The sequence below is a fragment of the Anneissia japonica genome, unplaced genomic scaffold, assembly GCF_011630105.1.
Source record: "Anneissia japonica isolate Jap-2015-1 unplaced genomic scaffold, ASM1163010v1 scaffold1949_len687591_cov173, whole genome shotgun sequence".
NCBI lineage: Eukaryota > Metazoa > Echinodermata > Crinoidea > Comatulida > Comatulidae > Anneissia > Anneissia japonica.
The window spans coordinates 161,407-182,164 of NW_022754854.1; the positions used below are offsets into that span (position 1 = coordinate 161,407).

The following is a 20,758-nucleotide window of genomic DNA, read 5'->3' on the forward strand; positions in this document are numbered from 1 at the left end:
CACGCCCCCCCCCCCCCCCCCCGCATCTGTCGAGATTATTTTTAAAAAGAAAAAAAAATTATATTCAAATTTAAGTATGAGAGTGCCATCTCCGGCCATCTTGAGGTGCCATAATAATGAATTTTCTTACGTCAGCCCCAACGATGGTGGGGCTGTGGTGTTATCAACTCTCAATCAATAGTAGCCAAAATTTTCAAACATTGCGGGACAATATCAAGGTGGACCCATTTTACACGTAAATTCAAATAATGTGGACAGTGGTATTTCCTCCATCTATGAAGTCCCTCCCTGGACTCCTATCAGATGCCTAGATCCGCCACCGAAACCGAACGCATCTTTCAGAAATCGATTAAATATGACCTCAAATTATCAAAAATCTGAGCTCCACCACCTCGATCCCAGCAGCAGGGTTCCCCCAAGCGCCACCACTCCCCATCTCCGCATAATTATAGAGGTGCCATAATCATAAATTTTCTTACCTCAGGCCCAACCATGTTGGGGCTGAGGTGTCATGGACTCTCAAACTGTAAAATTCCTTTCCTTCCCCTCCCCCCACCTTTTTATCAAATTCATAAATCCGCCACTGACAGTGGGGGATTCAAGAAGCCCAACTGAATCTAGTTCCCCCTCAATTTTTAAAAATAAAAAAAAATAAAAAAAAAAATGTGAAAAAGAAAATGATATTCAAATTGTATGAGAGTGCAATTTCTGGCCATATTGAAGGTGCCATGGTAATAAATTTTCTTCCTCCAGTCTCCCCATGGTGGGGCTGAGGTGGTATTTCCTACATCTGTGAAAGTCCCTCCCTGCAACCTCCCCTCCCCTCTTCAAATTTCTAGATCCGCCACTGAAAACGGTATATGCTTCTTCAGAATTCGATTAACTAAGACCTAAATTTCCGCCCCCTCTATCCCAGCAGGATCCCCTCCCCCTAAGCGCTCTCCTCCAATTTTGGTCCAATCTCTACAAATTCGCACCCATCCAATAAAAATCCTGCGTACAGGCCTGTTATAGTAGGACTGACAAACTACTGTATCAGAAAATGTGGATGAAGATTAAAAAACTACGAATAAAAAAAACCAAAAAAACAAAAAACAAAGAAAACTTATGAATGTGTGTTAGTAGTTTTTTTTTAAATCACATAGGAACAGATTGAAATTCATGTGGTTTATCAATTAACTGTAAATTACGCAACGAAACACGTGTCCTTGGTTAGGAGTCCTATGTTTTTCTCAAAATGTTAGACCTATACCATTTAAATCTACAATATTTTTGGGCCAGCTGACTGAAGTTACAGTAAAACTTTGCTTATGCTGCCCCTGATAAAACTTGTTTTATTAAACCTATTGTAAATATGTATTGGTATTGGAATAAATATATGAAATGAAATCTTGGTAGAAATCTATTTTATACCTCCATGGTAGCCACGTGGGTGGTGGCTAATCGGCTTAATTTGTGCGTTTGCTATTCATATGTTCGCACTGAGTTAGTATTGTATGCGTTATTGTTAAAAAAAAGCATTGCTTCTTTCATCTGTGAGTGTTTAAAGCAGGTCGGGGTAATAATTGTATAATAATAATATTAATACTGTACATACAGTTATTAATTATAAAAATTGCCATGCTTCATGGTAGTATTTAGTTCAATTTTAATTTTAATTACGAAAAGGTTAACTTTCACTGAAATCGTTCCTAACTACTGTATCCACTAAGCACCATTCCATTTCATTTGTGTTGTGTTAATAATACTGTCCTAAAATTCCGCGTTATACGAATATTCCGGGTTACGAAAACAATTTAAAAGTTCTTATTACAATAATGGCAAATGATTAAATAATACCTGCTTTGATTTTTGATACCTTTTATAAAACTATCAAATTTCAATATCATAATACGCATGATGGTCACTATGTTCTTCTTTCGACACTGACCTTCATAGTAACTGGGTAAACAATCGACTGCCTGCCCGAATCTTCCAATATGCAAAATAGGTTCTGTAGTTTGATTTAGGGTCATTTGCATGTTAGTTTACCAAAAATTGTGAAAAATAAGGGATAAGCATTGAATAGTTTTTAATACTATCAAACAAAATTCTTTTGGAGGTTTACAAACACGATATTATGTCAATGACGTCAGGGGACCAGGTTACAGTATATCGGTATCATGGGCTGACTAAAGGTCACTGTTCACACTTATTCGTACGCGCGCACATCTATTTTACTAGCTAATTGGGTTTTTGTATACGCTGTTTTCGTAGAGTTGTTTTCCAAAATAATATAAAATGGCAGCTGATTTGAAAATATTCATGCAAATTAAAGTATTTCAGATGAACAGCTTTTCCGCTATGTGCTGTCTAGACACAAATATTAAAAACCTTACCCAAGTATTCAGACTAACAAACATTAAAATGAATTAAAATGAGTCAATTTTTATTCCATTTTTTTCCTATTTGAGAGGCTGGAATTTCACTAAAATGCCTCCAACTATTTATGTATTTAGGCCTAGTTGATGCTATGCATGTAACATTAATTGGCAGTCTGTGTTATAGAACTAAATAAAATTCATGAATTTATTTCTGACGTACAAGTAGTGACTATAGTAATATACGATTTCAATAAATGGTATAACAACAATTATTGTCAATTATTTTATTAGAATAGTACGGTATTTCAATTTAATTTTTATGAGTTGGTTGTCATTTCATGTATTCCAAAATGGCTAATATCACATCAAACACCTTATCCAACTCTTTGGAAACTATATCTGAAACTATTTTTTCCCTGTCTCCTAATATTTAGTCAAAACACTCATAAGATCCTAAATAAGAAATACCCTCCCCCATCTTTAAACAAGTTGTTCTTTCATGAAGTTACGTGTAGATTAGTAGAGTATGCTAGGTTCAAGTTTACAAATTTACGTCAATAATAATAAACTACAATAATGTTTTTAACCTTTTGCAGTAATCACAAAAAAGATACTTTTAAAAACATAAAGTGATACCTCTATATTCCATATTATAATATAAAATTAAACTACAGTTTTAAATTTCTGTATGTGGGAATAGCATACGTCGTCTCTATAGCTAGCCGTCAGTAGTAGTGACCTAGTTAAGAATATGACCACGTGACATACTATGTATGCTCCGCCCAAAAGTAAAATTAACTCATGATTGACCAATCAGCAAGCTCGATGCTCTGGGATAATAGTGGCTATTGAAGACAGAACGGTCACTTTGAAAACTTATGTGATACGGGCAGATGTGAACATCTTTGCTGCAGTGAATATCTTAATAATCACGATGAATCCACAAATCTGTATGCCTGACTTCGGCGCTTCCGAAAGTTGTGAGTTTCAACCTATGAATGATTACTTAGGATTGAGTGCCTTACTACTGTCTAGCAGTACTGGTAGTTCATCCAGCAGTGGTGGCTCAGAGTCGACCAGTTTCGAGTTTGATACAGACTTAGATCGTCTGCATTTCGAATTTCGTACCAATGGTATTGACAGGGAACTCGACCCAGAAGACTTCGATTCCTGCTCAGGCTTTCAGGTGAGTGTCCCCGACCCCTTGCCTTGTTTGTACTGTGATTTAAAAACGTAGAAATATCGCTTTTAAGATGGCGTCTTTCAAAAAAGTAAACATGCGATTGTCATTTCGTGGGACAAGTTACCGTACTGGTCCTACTGGGCCAGCCTACACTAGAGTAAATGTAATTTGAATGCATTAATTCAGTACCCTCGCCATTCTTAATGCCCACTAGCACGCGGCGTGAAATAATAAAATCACACGGGTGGTTCATTATTTGTTTATTAAATTTGTAATTAGTTCGGCTAAAAATAAAACCGAATTTTTATTATTTACAGTAACTCCCCGCCAATGATATCCTTATCTCATCAAATTCCACCCCCACCCCGACAAAAAAAAAAAAAAAAAAGAAAACAAAACAAAACTTGGTATTTCCAGACTCGTGAATTGCTTTAAACTCTGGGTTAAACAAAAAAAAAAGAAAACAAAACAAAACTTGGTATTTCCAGACTCGTGAATTGCTTTAAACTCTGGGTTAAACTTTGCTTTAAAATATCAAAACTATGCTCTATTTTTTGCAATACTGATTTAATGCATGTCACTTTAATTATGTGTACAAAACATGTAGTATAATAATATTTACTTTTTTTTTCTCATCAGCCATTTAATCCATTAGAACTGTCTTTCCTGGACAAGAAGGTGAAAGCTGGTAGTTCAAAGAAGGGGCGCCGCCGAATCTCGCCAGACTGGTGTGTGTTTTGTAAGAATAATGGTGAAATGGAAAGCGTTTATATGAGCCATATCCTGAAGAACGTAGATGGGAAAGTCAGATGCCCGATCCTTCGAAAATACACCTGTCCGATTTGTGGAATGAATGGGGACCACGCTCACACAATAAAGTACTGCCCCCATAATCGTGAAGAAGAGAGGCAACAACCAGTAACACTGAGAACACCGCGCACGTCGACAGGATGCAGGAAAGACATCAGAATATCTCAATAGAGTGAATATCAGAATTATTATCTCGTTTACAAAAAAGTAATTTTAACTATTTAACTGTTAATGTACAGTGTTTCTTGTACCTGCACTTCCAAAACTTGTGCCATTTTTTCAAATTTCAAAAAGTGTAAAGTTTTCTAGCTCGTACAATCTTATTTCATCAGTATGCTTTGTCAAAAGCCTTTAATTTAATTCTGTGAATATGTATGTAGAAATTGTACCTCGTTTATTTTTCTTTTAATGACGTTATGTTTTATAAGGTTTTGCCAGGATTTTACCAAATAATAAGAATGTTTCATAGGATTTTAGTAGATTGCAGTTTGTAAATACAAACAATTATTGTAATGGCTTTAAATTTCAAGTGAATATTTAAAAATTAGAAGTGGAATAAATTAATTTGAATTTTACATTTAGAAACTGCCAGTTTATGACCTTGTTATATATAGAAAAAATAGTCCAATGTTCCTACTATGGCTTTAACAAATTTAAAACAATTCCAATAAGAAAACCAAAAAGTTTAATGTATTTATATTACTATTGTATATATGGCACTTTCGTTTGATATATTATTTATAGTTTTTCTTTAATAAACTCGAAAATTGACAAGCTGAAACTGTAGTAGTTGCAATTTACTACAAGTGGTTGGGGTCAGGTGAGTGTTGATTGTGTGTATCATGAATAGAGATGACTTTGTTTATGGTGTTCAGTAACTTGTTCCTGACGTTGACCAGATGAGTGCTGTAAGAACAGACCGGACAAAGAAAAGTACATTCTATTTACAAACAATTATTATACACACATTACAAGCAATATGTCCATTTAATGCTGCTCTGAATGCTTTCAAATGATTAAAGCTGCCATACGTAGAGAGATTTTGCAGAAATGCAGTAATATACAACATTACTACAGTACAGTACTACTACAGGAAGGCTGGCTGCCTGCCTAGGATCAACAACCATTATATCGGAAGTACTTTGTAACAACGAGCGCGCAATGTATTAATAAATGGCGCGCGCACCGCAAAGGACGCATCTGTCTAGACTGAACATTGTTTGGGCCATGGTGGTATTTCTCTTGCATTTAATATTTCGGAAAAGAAACACCATTTTATAGGGACCATCCATACTGTAATTCCAACATTAAGAGTACGAAACACTATCCGTGACCTCTCTGAGTACACAAAAGCAATGTTGATTGCTCATTTTGAGATCAGCATTTGATATTTCTCATAAAAGATTATGCCTACACTATTTCAAGCAATCCCCCTCCCGGCTCCTTGCGTTTTGCACTCATTGAAAATGTTGATAATTATGAATTGGAGCAGTTGCCAGCTTAGTGTTGTACACATTTAATGATGTCAATCTTTACAGTAATGTATAGTTCAGGAAATTAGAAACTATTTAAAATATTTAAAAAAGTGTGAACGTGACCCCATTATTCTTAAACAACGCGTGCGGCAAAGTGTTATAACAGTGCGGAGCGCGGTCTCATGGCATGAGAAATTAAAGTTACAACAGGCCTCTTTATTTGTTCAATCTTTCATTTAATACTTTCTATCTCTTGCATAAATACGATTTAATAATCATAAACTTAATATATTCGATAAATAAATATTGGAAATAAAATAATATAGTTAAAGTATATTAATCAAGCAGAGGCCTACTACGACAACAGTGGTGGATTCAACCCCACACCCCCACTCATTTCTTATTTAAAAATTATAAATAAAATGGAGAAAAAAATTAAAATTATTAAATTAATTATTAATTAAAATTTATGTTTGAGAGTGCCGTTTCCGGCAATCTAGAGGTGCCATAATCATACATTTTCTTACCTCAGCCCCAACCATGGTGGGGCTTGAGGTGGTCTACATTGGCGGATCTGGAGGGGGTCAGGGGTCCTTATCCCCTTGGGGAAAAAAGAAAAAAAAATGGCTAGACCCCACTACTTCTTTCAGGAACTGTGACCTGATTTTTTTTTTCTTAGGCCCCTATAATGGGAAAATTAAAGTCAGGAAAGCCCATTTTCTACCTTCTAGGAAGCAACATTTTTTGGGGGAGGACCCCAACGCTATTTCTTTGTTCATCGATTCATGAAAAAAAGAGTACGTATGCAACTACTGTACTTATTTTTTTTTTCTTTTCTGTATACAGTATATACCGGTACACACATAATATGCCTATTTACTGCAAATATATTGAGACAAATTTACCTGGCCGTTTTCAAGAGGGGTAAACTTTGAATTTTTAAGAACTTAAAACTCATTAAAAGACATTTCAGGAAAGCTCATTTCCCGCCATCTAGGAATCAACATTTTCCAGACCCCCGTTCTCTTTGGAGCTCATCGATTCAAGGCAAAAAGAATACGTATTCAACTACAGTACTCAATTCTATAATGTATATACTGTACATACATAGGCCTATGAGGGTGAAAACCTTTAATTGTGAAGAACTTCAAAGTCATTAAAAGACACCTCAGAAGTCGGGAAAGCTCATTTCCCACCATATAGGAATCCAAATTTTCACGGGGAGGACGCCCCCCCCCCCTTTCTTTGGGGTTCATCGATTAATTAATGGGTAAAAAGAATACGTATATGCAACTACTCATTTTTATTTTCTGTATGTAGATCTATACCAGTACACAATAATAGGCCTATTTACTGTAAAAAAGAATGAGAAAGATTTATCCGACCGTTTTCAAGAGGGCATAAACTTAAAATTTTGAAGTTAAGTCGTTAAAAGACATTTCAGAAATCGGGAAAGCTCATTTCCCGAAATCTAGGAATCAAAATTTTCCCGGGGGAGGACCCCCTTTCTTTTTGGGGTTTTTTGGAAACATTTTGAGCCCCCTTTCCCGTAAATTTCAACCAAGATCCGCCCCTAAGTGGTCTACACTCTCCGCCTGTGAAAGTCCTTCCATGGACCCCACCCTCTGTTTCTAATTTCCAGATCCACCACTTTACAATATTATACAGTACTGTACTGTGTACGGTATAGGCCTAATATTAATAATAATAATAATAATAATAATAATAATAATAGAGTATATGATGGAACGACTCGATTACATCGAAGAGAAAACGATAAATTAATAATAGTAGAACGGGGTGGGGAGCGGGGGATATATTCTAATGGTATAGGTACACATTATCACCATCATTATATAATTAGGCCTAATAGAAAAAATGTTACATTTCTCAATGACAGGTCTTTTTTTCCTGAATGACTAAATTTTTTTTTTTTATTTTTTTTTTTTACATACAGTACGATCAACAAAGTCAAGTATTAGTATCCGTGGAGCTATGATTGTTTTATGGCCTTTTCCGTTTGATTACCTCTTGTCAATTCATTATTAATTGCTAATCTACACACTACTCCGTGGTATTTTCTTCGAGTGCTGTCATCGTCCTCGATTCTAGGTGGTTTTAAGTTGAGACAATTTATGCCATGTTTAGACAGAAATCCCAATGGTGTATGGCGATTCCAGGGTATCTTCATCTTGTAAATCAATCAACGCCACGTTTGGCGCCACCGATAAGGGGACGAGAGAAATGCAAAGCGTAAAGCGCCACAGAGCGCTGTAGGCGGTATTTGGGCGCTATATCAATCACTTGTTGGAGGACCACTAACAACGTGTACATTATAATTAATTAATTCATTGAAGTCTAGGATTCTAAACGGTATGGGTGCAGTGGTGAAGGACCGTCAGAAAATATAACACTGTATATAAAAAAAATAGGTCTTCTTCCCGCCCAATTGCTGATTTGACACAATGACCTACTTAGCGCTCAAATAGCTTTAAAATTGAAAATTGTCCTCGTTAATTTAACAGAAGTTAAAAAAGTAATACTGTATAATTATTTATATTGGCCTCGGACAATTCAGAAAATGTATTAATATTAATGAAATACGTTATACTTACTAGAAACTGAATTATATAAAAAAAGTAAATATAATATTTTGGAAACTACCAAAACATTACAAATTGTGTACTCGAAATTGAATATTAAAACCAATAACTGGTTGCCTGAACGACAAGTGGTAGAAGTGGCGCTGTACTTCAAAGCATGTTCAAAGGCAGCGCGTCCCTGTGGCTTGCAATACACACTTGTGAACTCGCATGTAGGCGGGGCGGAAGAGTTGTTTATTCCACTGAAAGAGGAGAACTGTGGAACGCCTAGCCTGACCCATCCAAAATTCTCGTAATCGAGGGTCGGCTTTTTTAATGCAAAACATTTAAAAGCCAAAAATGATTCCAAAACTAACATGTTGATTAAAATGGCACTTTTTAATAAAGCATAATGCACATGCTGTTGTGGGATTTTACCGACTATAGACATGTAAAAAATACTTGTTAGTAGCCAGTCTATTCTATAGCGTTTTACAAATCACAAACCCAAATTGTTTCAATCAGGCCTGACTTCCATGGAAATCAGAACAGTATCTAGTAGTTTGAAATAGGGACTAGCGGGGGAGGGGGAGGGGGTGCGCCAGAAGGCCTGGCCTAGCGATGGGGTGAATTCGGTCCCTTCATTACGAGACTGATTCTGGTGAGTAAAAGCAGACCACCTCCTTAGGACTCCAGAATGTAGGAGTATAACTTGTGACAAATCGTCGCTCACATCACGAACAGATGTGTATAAGAGACAGGTGCAGTTGTTGCGTATGATAAAATTGGTATAGAAAGAAACTATTAACAACAACTTAATTTTTGTCTACCACAATGTTTAATTTATTCAATTAATTGCTATTCTATTAACCATTTATTGTAGATATTTTAGTTTTGGTGTACGTAAGTAAGTATACGAGTTTGCATTTATATTTATATTTATATTATGTTTTCTACTTGAGATTTGTTGTACATTGTACTTCAACAATCCACCGATTTTCTGTCTTATTACTAGAGTGTTTTGTTTTCGGTGTGTGTGATTTTGTCATTCATTGTTTCTTTAATGAGGTGTAAATCTACGATGCCATCGTTTAGCCATCAATTGTCTCATCATACAACACTACATTTATTGGATAACACTTTTATAATGGCACACGTTAGACAATGCTAACGGTGCATCCAAAAATAAACATACACATATTCAAAAATTGACAAAAATAAATAATAAAATTCTTAACTTAAAACCGAAAAGTCCACTGATTAATATTCCCAAATAAGAAGTATGATACATACTCCAAGTACTGAAATGCACGCCATCAATGTTTCGACATCAGGGATGTCATGCCATCAGGAATCTAAGGCGCCCTGTAGGTTATAGTATTCAACCTTTTTAAAAGCTGGGGGCCAGTTGCAATCTATTGAGGCCACCGGCGGGCCGACCGACCATTTACTTCCAATCACCGACCCACTTTATAGCCTTACAAGTCTTTCTATAGGCCTATAGCCTTGGTTTTTTGATATCATCGAAGATAAGCCTTGTTTTGTAAAAATGAGGGAACGCAGTTGGCATAGGGAAGGGTGGAGGATACAACATATATCATATCAACAAAATATAAAAAAAAACAGAGGTATATCATTACATTAGCCATAGCTGAAAAAACTCAACCTAGCAATTGGTAAAGCACTCCAAAAGCAAATTATATGCTATAGTACATTGTCTGATAAATATGCTACTTACTGATATTGGTCTGATATAGTATAGGTGGTTGTAGCAGTTTCAAATCCTAAATATCACCATTAGGCCTATAGCATTGATATTTAAAAATATTGGGGCTAAGTTATAGTATTCAACCTTTTTAAAAGCTGGGGGCCAGTTGCAATCTATTGAGGCCACCGGCGGGCCGACCGACCATTTACTTCCAATCACCCACCCACTTTTTTCCCCTCAAATAAACACCGGAAATATCACATTCAGACTGTAAAGACACATCAAAGCAGTGTTTTCAACAGAATGACACGCCCCGGGCCTGCTCCACGGATCCGCCGCTGGGGCCGCTAATGGTTAGACACACATCATATCAATGATCCCCACTGCACTTAATCATTTATCCCCATCAGTCTCCCTCTCCCCCATTGCCATTAGGACAAGAATCACCAACCCGTCTCCTCTCCCCATGGCAAGACACTAGATAGATATAACGAGCTACATTAAGAACACTAATTGCTGAAGTTGTACTAGTCATGTTTTTATTAACATAAAAACTTTTTTTGTATGATTATTTTTTAGCGATGTTGCGTGGGCCGGAGCGAAATCTTTGGCGGGCCGGAGTTTAGGCCCATCACCCTATCTAGGCTGAAAAAGTGATGAGGGACGGAGGCTTTTTATTTTGTTTTATACTGTACTAAAGCCAAATATCACCCTTAGGTTGTTTGTTGGTGCATTGATATTCAAAGTCAAACAAAACAAGATAATAAAAACAATATCTACTAACTATTTACTAAACAAAAAAAAGGGGAAACAATATTTTTTTTTCTAATAAAAAAAAAATGTTTTTTTCAAAAAATATATATTTTTTTCAATACCATAGAAGACATGCGGACTAGGGTGATAAACTCTCTGGTCAGGTGGCGTTGCTGTGCCTTGACATCTTCTTCTGTCTAATAATTTTGTTATTGGGCCATTATCATTATTCACTCCTGATGATGACATAATTAATGTCGAAATACTGAATCCCAACATGAAGGCGTGCATTTTAATACTTGGACTATGTATTATACTTTCTGATTTTTAACTAAATAAAAAGAGATTTGTATATTCAGTAGCTCATACCAAGAAACTACAGTACAGTACTTGTCTACGCTTTCACACACATTTTTAAACTACAGAGGGCTCACTTCACTTTCTTTCCAAAGAACACAAACTGACAGTCTATTGTAAAAATTGTTCACTCCAGCTGTATTTTTTCGATAGTTTTTATTGCACAATAACCAAGATATAAAAAATAGATTAATTGAAATAATATTCATCATTTTCACATGATTTCATAATTGACTCAATCGAAATTCAGGAAAACAAAAACTGATATGATAGAATTTTTTTTCTAACACCTGCAAATGGGAACCGAAGTAGGCATCTTTATCTCTTTGAAATTAATTTCCTTACACCTAAACCAATACTATTATCTTGGAATACTTAATTTTCAAAAAGTTAAAAAAAAAAACATTTTCAGTTGAGTTTAAAAAGTATATTGGGATTAATTGTATCAGTTTACATAAAATAGAAATATGCACAGTATTATTAATGCATTATGAGAACAATCACAATAGACCTTTCCGAAGTGTCAATCAAACTTGCAAACCGACCAATCAGAACAGTGCCAGATTGGCATGTGCAACAAACACATGTGTTGTCCAACAAACCCACTTGTTTGTGTATGTTTTTACCCTGTCGTTTTATGGGACCTTATGTACATTTATTACCTGTTAATAATAACATTTAATAATATTAGGAAAGACTGGCAGATGCAGAAAAAACACACTTAAAAAAAAAAAAAAAATTAAAGCATTAAATTACTCAATTAAAACCTTGTCCACACTATCAAATTTTGTGACAAATCGTCGCTCACATCACGAACTAACACAATCAAAGTAGATTGTGTTAGTTCGTGAAATCACAGTAGCGTGTCAAAACGAGCGCGTATTGGTTGTCAAGCAATTTTGTGTTCTTTACCACACAAAAAGTCCTTAACGACAGCAGCGCGTATTTTGACGCGCTTTTTTGATTTCACGAACTAACACAATTGAATTTAATTGTGTTAGTTCGTGATGTGAGCGACGAAATAAATGTGATGTGTCCATACTTAGGTGTAAATGACAGAGCTTTAAGCTCGGTACGCACTATCAACTTTTAAGTGACAAATAAATGTGATATGTCCATGTTTGGGTGTAATATGAGCACATCACACAAATTGTCACATAAAATGTGATAGTGTCGACAGAGCTTAAAGCTCTAATGTCATATTATACCCAAATATGGACACATCACATTTATTTGTCACATGAAATTTCATAGTGTGGACAGGGCTTAAAAGTTATCAACTTCTGATAAGACAGAGATCAAAATAATTCTGTTTCTGTTGATGTTTAGATTTTTTTTTTTACCACAAAATTTCTTTATATTGATTATCAGCCAATTTAGGAGGTAGTGCAACATGAATATTCATAAGGTAATTAACATAAAATGGTTAGTCACTACGTCACCAAGTGATCTACCAATTGGCAGGTTCATGGCAACCATTCCCGCCACCTCTCCCGATCTAAAGCCGCTGTCTTTATTATCTATATGTTAATAAATATATTTTCTTATTTTAATTTTTATAAGCCATCAACCTAATTAAAGATATACAAGGAAATTCAAGTACTGTAATAAATTGTATTTTTATAATTATTTGTACAGTACCAACAATAAACTTTGACTATGTGATACATGAAAAAGAGAATGTAAAATAGAGGAAGGCCTAGGTAGGAACATCTCACCATCTAGAGTGGTATACAGTAATATGGCAGTGTGCAAAGGTATCAAGTTGGGGGAAGCCGCTTCCGGATGATCTGCTTTAGCAAGCTCTCTGAACGCATCTCAAGTTGGAAGTGATGACTCGGCAGAAGGCTTATGACCCCTGAGTGTGTGAGAGCAAACAAAAACTTGGAGGTGTTTGTTGCAGTCTGTTCCAAGACAAATTCCCCAGCTAACGAGTTTTACCTACCTGGGGATGGTAAGGTGCTGAAGAACAAAATGAGAGCATAATTTTTTGATTCGTTAATCAAACAAATAATTCAATTTAATTGCCTCCTAATGCAAAGATACGCCCATCAGCTGCAGCTATGATTAAATCTTTACTTTCAACGTTGCAGTTACTGTGTTCATTCAAGCATGACGTACTAGAAATCCCGATCAACTGTCCAACAACAGGCCGATCATCTGGAGTAGCTACTAACCACAGCAATTCTCCCGTCTTCATATCTACTAGTATTACATAATGTTTCTGAGTACGAGGTGGCAGGCAGTGAGCGGTAACACAAGAGACTGCTAGTAAAATGTAGTCTCCATCAATCGACCTGGTTTTCCCTGCTAAAATCTTCGTTACAACCATCATTTTTGATGTCAACACAACCTCTTCACCAAACACTGTTGTTAAATCTATCTTCTGAAGAATTTTTCCATTTTCCCCGTCTATTTTATACACGGTTGTGTTAGTTGTGGCCAAAAGGTGAACAGATCGGACTGTGCGAGATTCCGATGTGGATGTACCAACAGCTGAGCTTAATGCAATAAAAGAATCCTTAATCGTGAAAAGAATTTGGTAATCAGATCCAGTATCATTAAACCCATATAACACTGTCTCTGATTGGTCAGAATTTGCTGAAGGTAAATAATTCACTGAATTAGTATAGTCCAATTGCACATCGCCTCTCATGCCAGCTACAAAATTGTCATGTTGAGTATTTAAGGTTAGAAATATCATTGAACCTTTAGTGAGCATACTATATTGGTTTTCACTTGAATGGGTCTCCTTGTTTTTTGAATAATATTTACTTGTCTTACTAAGATTTATTGCTTGAGTACTTTCAGACTTTTGAAGTGCAGGATTCCAACTGTTGTTGAATGTATGAAACCAGATTGTCTTCATTCTGTCAACGGCTTGACGTAAAATATCGACAGCATATAACCTGTAAATTGGTGCATCACTCTGAAATAAGAAAATGTACATTAAAACTCTGACCGCCAAACATGGAGATCTCCGTGTTTTCGGTTTTTTTTTACGGAATCCGATAGATGGGGTAATTACTGACATGTAATAAAAATTTGAACACTATATTCAGTCTGGACTAAGTATTTCTCTATTTTGTTTGTTTACATTAGCGTAGAGGGGTATTTATTTACTTCCATGAAATCGCGATTATCTCAGCTTCGTTGTGCGAAATTGTGTAAATCTCCAAATAGTAAGTCATTTTCATTTACTGTTACGGGTCACAGATTGCGATTAGAATAAAGTGTTTGGTACCATTGTAAAGCTAAGGTGTTTGTAGTTCTTGTAATATTCACCATATGTCAATCTGATCACATACGCACTCTCAACAAGCTTCGGAAAAGTGTTAAAATTTGCTAAAAAGTCTGACGGTGGCCTATACTATTTTTTCAAACCCTGTTGTGGTCAGAGTGTTAAGAAAAGTTTTTATTATTTTATTATCAAATATATAATAGATTCAAAATTTAAATATTTATGTTACAGGAGTAAAGAAAATACTGTAAAATGCTAATGGAGGAAACAGAACTGGATGGGGGAAGATATGTGGGGGAGTGAGAGGATAGTGATGAGTCACTAAAAAAAATTATTTTTATTTATTTATTTATATAGGTATAAAATTAAAGTCAGGCTCCGCAGGAAAAAAAAATTTTGATATGTTGTAGAACTGATTTTTCTAAGACAGAAAATGGTTGTTTGACGAAAAACTGAGCAATGGTGAATGAGATACAGATTTTTGAATATTTAAAAACTGGGGGAACAAAGTGTAAAAATGGGCGGTTACGCCATTTTTTCCCCACAGTTTTTAAATATTCAAAAATCTGTATCTCGTTCACCGTTCCCCAGTCCCCAGTTTTTAGTCAAACAACTTTTTTCTGTCTTAGAAAAATCAGTTCTACAACATATCAAAAAATATTTTTCCTCCGGAGTCTGACTTTAAAAACATTAAAAAAAGATGGTCAGCTGCACAAGGTTGAAACAATTGAATTTACACCGAAAAATGTTGGTCTTTGAAAAGCTATTATATAATAATAATTAAACAACTATATTATAATCATTATACTATAATTAGAGAAAAATTAGCATCTAGGTAATATTAGCATGTATTTCATTAATTTGAATTTTCATAGGTACCTTTGATTTATGCCCTCTGGAGTCTGGTCTGAACTGAGTCAGGAAGTAGGCTCGGTGTCCAGATACCACTGGTGTGATGATAGGAACAAATGTCCCATTCACTCCATCAATAGACGCTTTCAAAAAAATAGAAGCATGAATTATGCCATCTGAAAAGGAAAAAACCAATCAAAATAGACATTTTAAGTACAGAAATTCAATAATTTTCTAGTTAATTTCAGTACATTTAAGTTCGGGGACCAGATATTTTTAATGTTTGTAATACAAGCAGTGAATTTTCATAATGGAGGAATCAAGTTATTCATCTTATCTTTTGTGATAAATTCTCTATGATTTTTGGAATTCATTAAATTAAAAAAGAATGCAATCAATTGGAGTAATTATTTCCAAATAGTTAAAAAAAATATTCAACATTAAGTTACATGAAATTATACTATATTTTTTAAATAATTGAACAGAATTTGATCCATATACAGTATTGTAGTACCTGCAACTTGACAAATGAATACAATTATTCAACATTAAGTTACATGAAATTATAATATATTTTTCTTATAATTGAACAGAATTTGATCCATATACAGTATTGTAGTACCTGCAACTCGACAAATGAATACAAGTTTAGAAAATTGTTAAGTGAACATTAATTCAATTTCATTTGAACTTACTCATAAGGTAGGTGACTAGTTTGCCATCATAACCAGAGATGATAAAGGCATCATTGTCTGTCAGTGTTAAACTGTATGGAAAAAAATACATCAATAATAACATTAATAATAATAACAATAATTAAGAAAATAACATTAGTATGAATAATAATAATAAAAGTAATGATGATAATAATAATACAATAATAAAATTAATAATAATAACAATAATTATTAGTAATAAAGCAATAACATCAATGATAAGTGAGTCATGACATAATGCCATGCTTATGTTTGCATATTAAAAAATTCAGTACAGTGGGTAAGTATAGTTGGATTTATATAATGCTTTATATAACGAAGTCTAGACTTGCCACAAGTCTCTTATTTTTTTATTATTTTTCTCATTCTGGACAGCGCCAACAACGAGAAAGTTAATTTAGAGACAGAATAATCTGAAAAAAAAAAAAAAGAAATCGAGTATGGGACGCCAATTAAATTAGGTTTGGCGCAACAAAGAGTGAGTAACCCAAAATTAGCTACTGAGCTACAGTACCCGGTAAACCTGTATCAGCTATCTCTCGTTTGTCCACAACAGGGACTATATGAACCAGTACACCACAGTAACCCCTCTACTCGTCTCGAAAGATGTATTGGGTTGGGTGCCAGCGACGAGTATACTCGTCCCATAGGGTGTTGCTGAGGGCGCCAGGGACGAGTATACTCGTCAAAATCGGGGTAACATTCTAGAGTTTATTACTTCTTTGTTATACAATGTAGAACCACAGACTCAACAGCTGGTAGTTTGGGAAGATACACCTGGGCGATAACGTACAAATGACGTGCATGTTTGCTGTGTTATGTCGCCGGTAAGTACACTCGAGCAGTGGGGCGCCCTTTGAACATATACCAACCAATGCAAAAAGCGGGTAACCTGCACTTGGCATAGTCAATAAAAAGTGCTATCACAGTGCCGTCGATGAATAATATTTTTCCGCCAATTTCTTAGACACATCATTTTTATGATATACTGTATGATGTTTGAAATTCTTTTGGCACACAAGAACGAACCTTAAAAAAAGGTCTGGCAGTCAACGTGTTAAAGTGCACATGAGCCAAATTGTGTACACCGGGCCTACGGTTTATAGTCCTTATCAAGAAGACTTGTTCCACCACCAGAACCATAGGTGAGCGTGCCGTTCGAACCAGCACCGATATTATGGCTGTACGTTGCGGCGCCCCTGTCTTAACCGCTCGGCCATTCGACCTATCAATGATACAAGTTTTCAACCAGTCACCTGAATACTGGATTCATGGGCGGTGAGAAAGGAATCGGTGTTCCTCGAAGATGGCCTTCACTGTCAAAAGGCACAAGCAAGCTCCCATCGCAGGCTATCGTGTTACTGTAGAAATCCATCAAGGGCATGCTGGGGAAATGTAACAGACTGTCACGCCAGACCAACTCACCACTCTGCGCGTCAATGCCTACAAGTCTGTGAAATTAAGAGTTAAAACATGTTAATTCAATAATCTATTGACTTAATTTTTCTGAAAAATTCCCAAATTTTCGCTATTAATTTGATGCATTTTGTTATGAACAAAATATTACACAATTGTAAATATAATATAGGCTTACAGTACATGATGCAGATTTTATGGTTTAGTATAGTAACAAAAATCTCCTACTACTGGGGAAGTGTTAAGTGTGCTACGATTGCATAAGGAGCCCAATAAGTGAATGCATCCTTCCAACGAGCAACAGGGGTTACATTACACATGCTTGCAAGAGGGGAAATTTCCCCACCAGTGACCTTTGACCTGACTCCTCCATAAGGGCCTACATACACAACCATTATTCTCAGTGAAGACAGTTGCAGTAAAAGTAGCCTTGTTGTTATTTCTTGTCAACTAGGCCTAGGCCTTATTAGTGGACATGTAATTTCGAGAAAAGAACGTTAGGATATTAGTTTTATCATTAACTTACGTGGAGTTAGCTGTTCGTAGGGGACACACTATCCTATTCGATATTCCAATGCAACCGAGATCTGGGTCCCCGGCTAGGCCTTGGTTATTCTGCCATCTCAAGGTTACATTTGAAAGAGGTGGGTTGCCAGAGAAAGAAAATCCTCCGCTAGGATCACACGCTATAAGTGGACAGCCGCTTAGGCCTAGTGTTTGCTGGCACGACCACTCGAAATACGTAGACGTTATAAGCAAAATGATGCTCCATTCAAAATAATAGTGCACAACGATATTTAATATAGCCATACCAAAGGCCATATACAAACAAAGATAATTTATTATTACACTAACTTGATAAACAGAGCAGGTTCATCGAGCGCAACATCAAACATTGCTGTCATTATTTTTTGTTATTGGATTAGCGCCCTCATAAGTGTCATTAAAGTTCATTTGCAATTTCATACAGTACTCTGCACTGAAAATTTGATCATGTACATAATTTATATTTCATTATCAATCAGCCCCTGGCTCTTTTGAAAATGCAAAAAGAAAGAATTTTTAAGAAATTTTACTGCTGACAAGACACATGCACAAATTACTGGTTTCCTAATTACAACTTGAAAAATATCAAAATTGCAGTGATAAGAGTGTGAGAGGTTTGTTTGTTTGTTTTTATTTGTTTCTCCACACACAACATAAATAGTACAATGTATTCAAACTTCAACTAACATTACAAAAGTAGATAAGACAAAAAAAAAAAAAAAAAAAAAAAAACATACCAAAAAATAATCAGAAGCATGGAAATACATATGCATATACAATATAATATACACATACATATCACACATACACACACACACATACATATATACTGTAAATTAGATATTAAATAAATGTGTGGATGGAGGCCAATATAAGTTTATACAAACTTATGGCCACCAGTTAAAATTGAATAAATAAAATTGAACTTAATGACGTACAGATGATTACATATTTTTAAATAATCACAGGTTGAAGAGCATGGGTGGGACAAGTGAGACAATCCCACCGAAAGCAGGAAAATTTATGCCTATAATAAAAATAAATGAGTCTGTATCATACTGACCTCTGTTAATTGCATTGGAACTAGCGCTGTTCAACTATGCATATGCAAAAAGGGTAAAAGATTAGTTGCTTTAATTGGATTTGGAAAGAAACACCAGACCAGTAACTCAAACACAAACGAAAGTAACAAAATTATTGTATTTACTATTAGGTATTCTTTTATTTCTTCTTATTTACAATGAAAAATAATGACATTTTGATCAAACCCTATTTCCAGAAAAAAAGGTGTGATAATTTATTTCAACTTAAAGAGGATACATTCAAAACAAAAATAGTGTTCCATGTAGTGCTTCCACTATTACCATTGGCAGCATGGAGAGTTTTATGGCATATGTGATATCAAAATTATAATTAAATAACATTTGCAGGTTTATGCTAGGCCTGCTGATAACAAGATCCTCAAACACCTTAAGTGTATACAAAATAATGAAATAATATAATGGGCACCTGCACGTTTGAACCCTTCAAGCAACTTTAATCGAATCCATGTTATTGCTGCAAATTTCATAAAAGTGCTAAATATAAATTCAATATTTTACTCTTGTTTATTTTGTTTACGTTGATGCCCTAGCGAGATTTGGTATTATTCACAATACATTTTAAATGTATTAAGAAGTCAATAAGTTATATTAATAGTATCAATGGCTTATGTACATATTTATATTCATTATATATTTTGTGTATATGTAGTATCCTTATGGTTGTGTGCAAATTATCGAAGAGATATCAAAATGATATCTTTCAATTTAACCAGGCATTACCTTTTACTAATTTTTTTGTGATATTCATCTGTGTAATAATAAAAGTTCAGCTACACACAATATCTGTCTCTTATACACATCTAGATGTGTATAAGAGACAGTACACACACACACACATATATTGATATATATTTATGACATGTATAATTAAATAAAATACATGAAAACAAAACTGACAACATTCCAATAGCAAGATACACTGTAATTTTGATGTACCTTAAGTACTTAATTCAGAATACTTGGAAGTCACTGTTAATAGACACCTAATGGTTAACTTGGTCCATTGGAAATGATTTGGACCATATTCCTGGATGACAGACACAACTAATGTGACATTCTAAAGTACCATCACATTATGTATTAACACCAATTTGCATTTACCATTAACTTAGAAATATTATTTGATACAGTCATTCTAAAGTATCATTTATATATACCACAATTTCGCATGTACTTACAAATATATTATATATTTTGATAGAGTTATTATTGTTTTCAAGGGTTTTGAAAATATTGCAGTAAATATTAATCAAAAACAAATAAATATCACCTTAAAGATCTGAAGTTTGGTAAGATATTGAAGTTAAAATGTTGAACTGAATATAAATTAAGTTTTTATAAAGTGCATTTTTAAAACAATACTCAAATTAACAAGTTCAACAATCACTTAGATCGAAATACAATAACTTATTATTGTATTTACATTACTGAGACGAATTATAGTTTCCATTTCCATAGATATAAATACAATACAAAGCACCATAAATATATTACTTTATTATTAAAACTTATCAACCAAATAATATATACAAAAAAGGAACTCAACAGAAATGAAGTACATTCCATCTTGATGCACAATCCTGTCTAGAGGATTTAACCAGCAAAGTTTTTGAGAGAGGGAATTTGGTGGGGTGGTGGGAAGGGGTAGTGGGT

The 20,758-nt window shown here is 34.8% G+C and overlaps 3 protein-coding genes across 3 annotated transcripts in view; 1 reads left to right on the forward strand and 2 right to left on the reverse strand.

Moving 5' to 3' along the window:
- Positions 1–1,955, reverse strand: part of LOC117123278 — a 41,183-nt gene extending 39,228 nt beyond the window's left edge. The window contains exon 1 of the mRNA XM_033269140.1: positions 1,859–1,955. The gene's annotated coding sequence lies outside the window, so the exon portion shown is untranslated. The remainder of the gene's footprint in view (positions 1–1,858) is intronic.
- A 1,258-nt stretch (positions 1,956–3,213) lies between these two features.
- On the forward strand, positions 3,214–5,137 carry LOC117123279 (nanos homolog 1-like). The gene is made up of 2 exons (XM_033269143.1): positions 3,214–3,549; positions 4,186–5,137. The coding sequence occupies exons 1-2, from the start codon at positions 3,298–3,300 to the stop codon at positions 4,525–4,527; spliced, it is 594 nt and encodes a 197-aa protein (XP_033125034.1). The 5' UTR covers positions 3,214–3,297; the 3' UTR covers positions 4,528–5,137.
- Positions 5,138–12,137: 7,000 nt separating this feature from the next.
- On the reverse strand, positions 12,138–18,378 carry LOC117123281. The gene is made up of 5 exons (XM_033269145.1): positions 17,983–18,378; positions 17,297–17,491; positions 16,020–16,090; positions 15,352–15,500; positions 12,138–14,160 (listed from the first exon to the last, which is right to left on the reverse strand). The coding sequence occupies exons 1-5, from the start codon at positions 18,276–18,278 to the stop codon at positions 13,252–13,254; spliced, it is 1,620 nt and encodes a 539-aa protein (XP_033125036.1). The 5' UTR covers positions 18,279–18,378; the 3' UTR covers positions 12,138–13,251.
- Between the last annotated feature and the right edge of the window lie 2,380 nt (positions 18,379–20,758).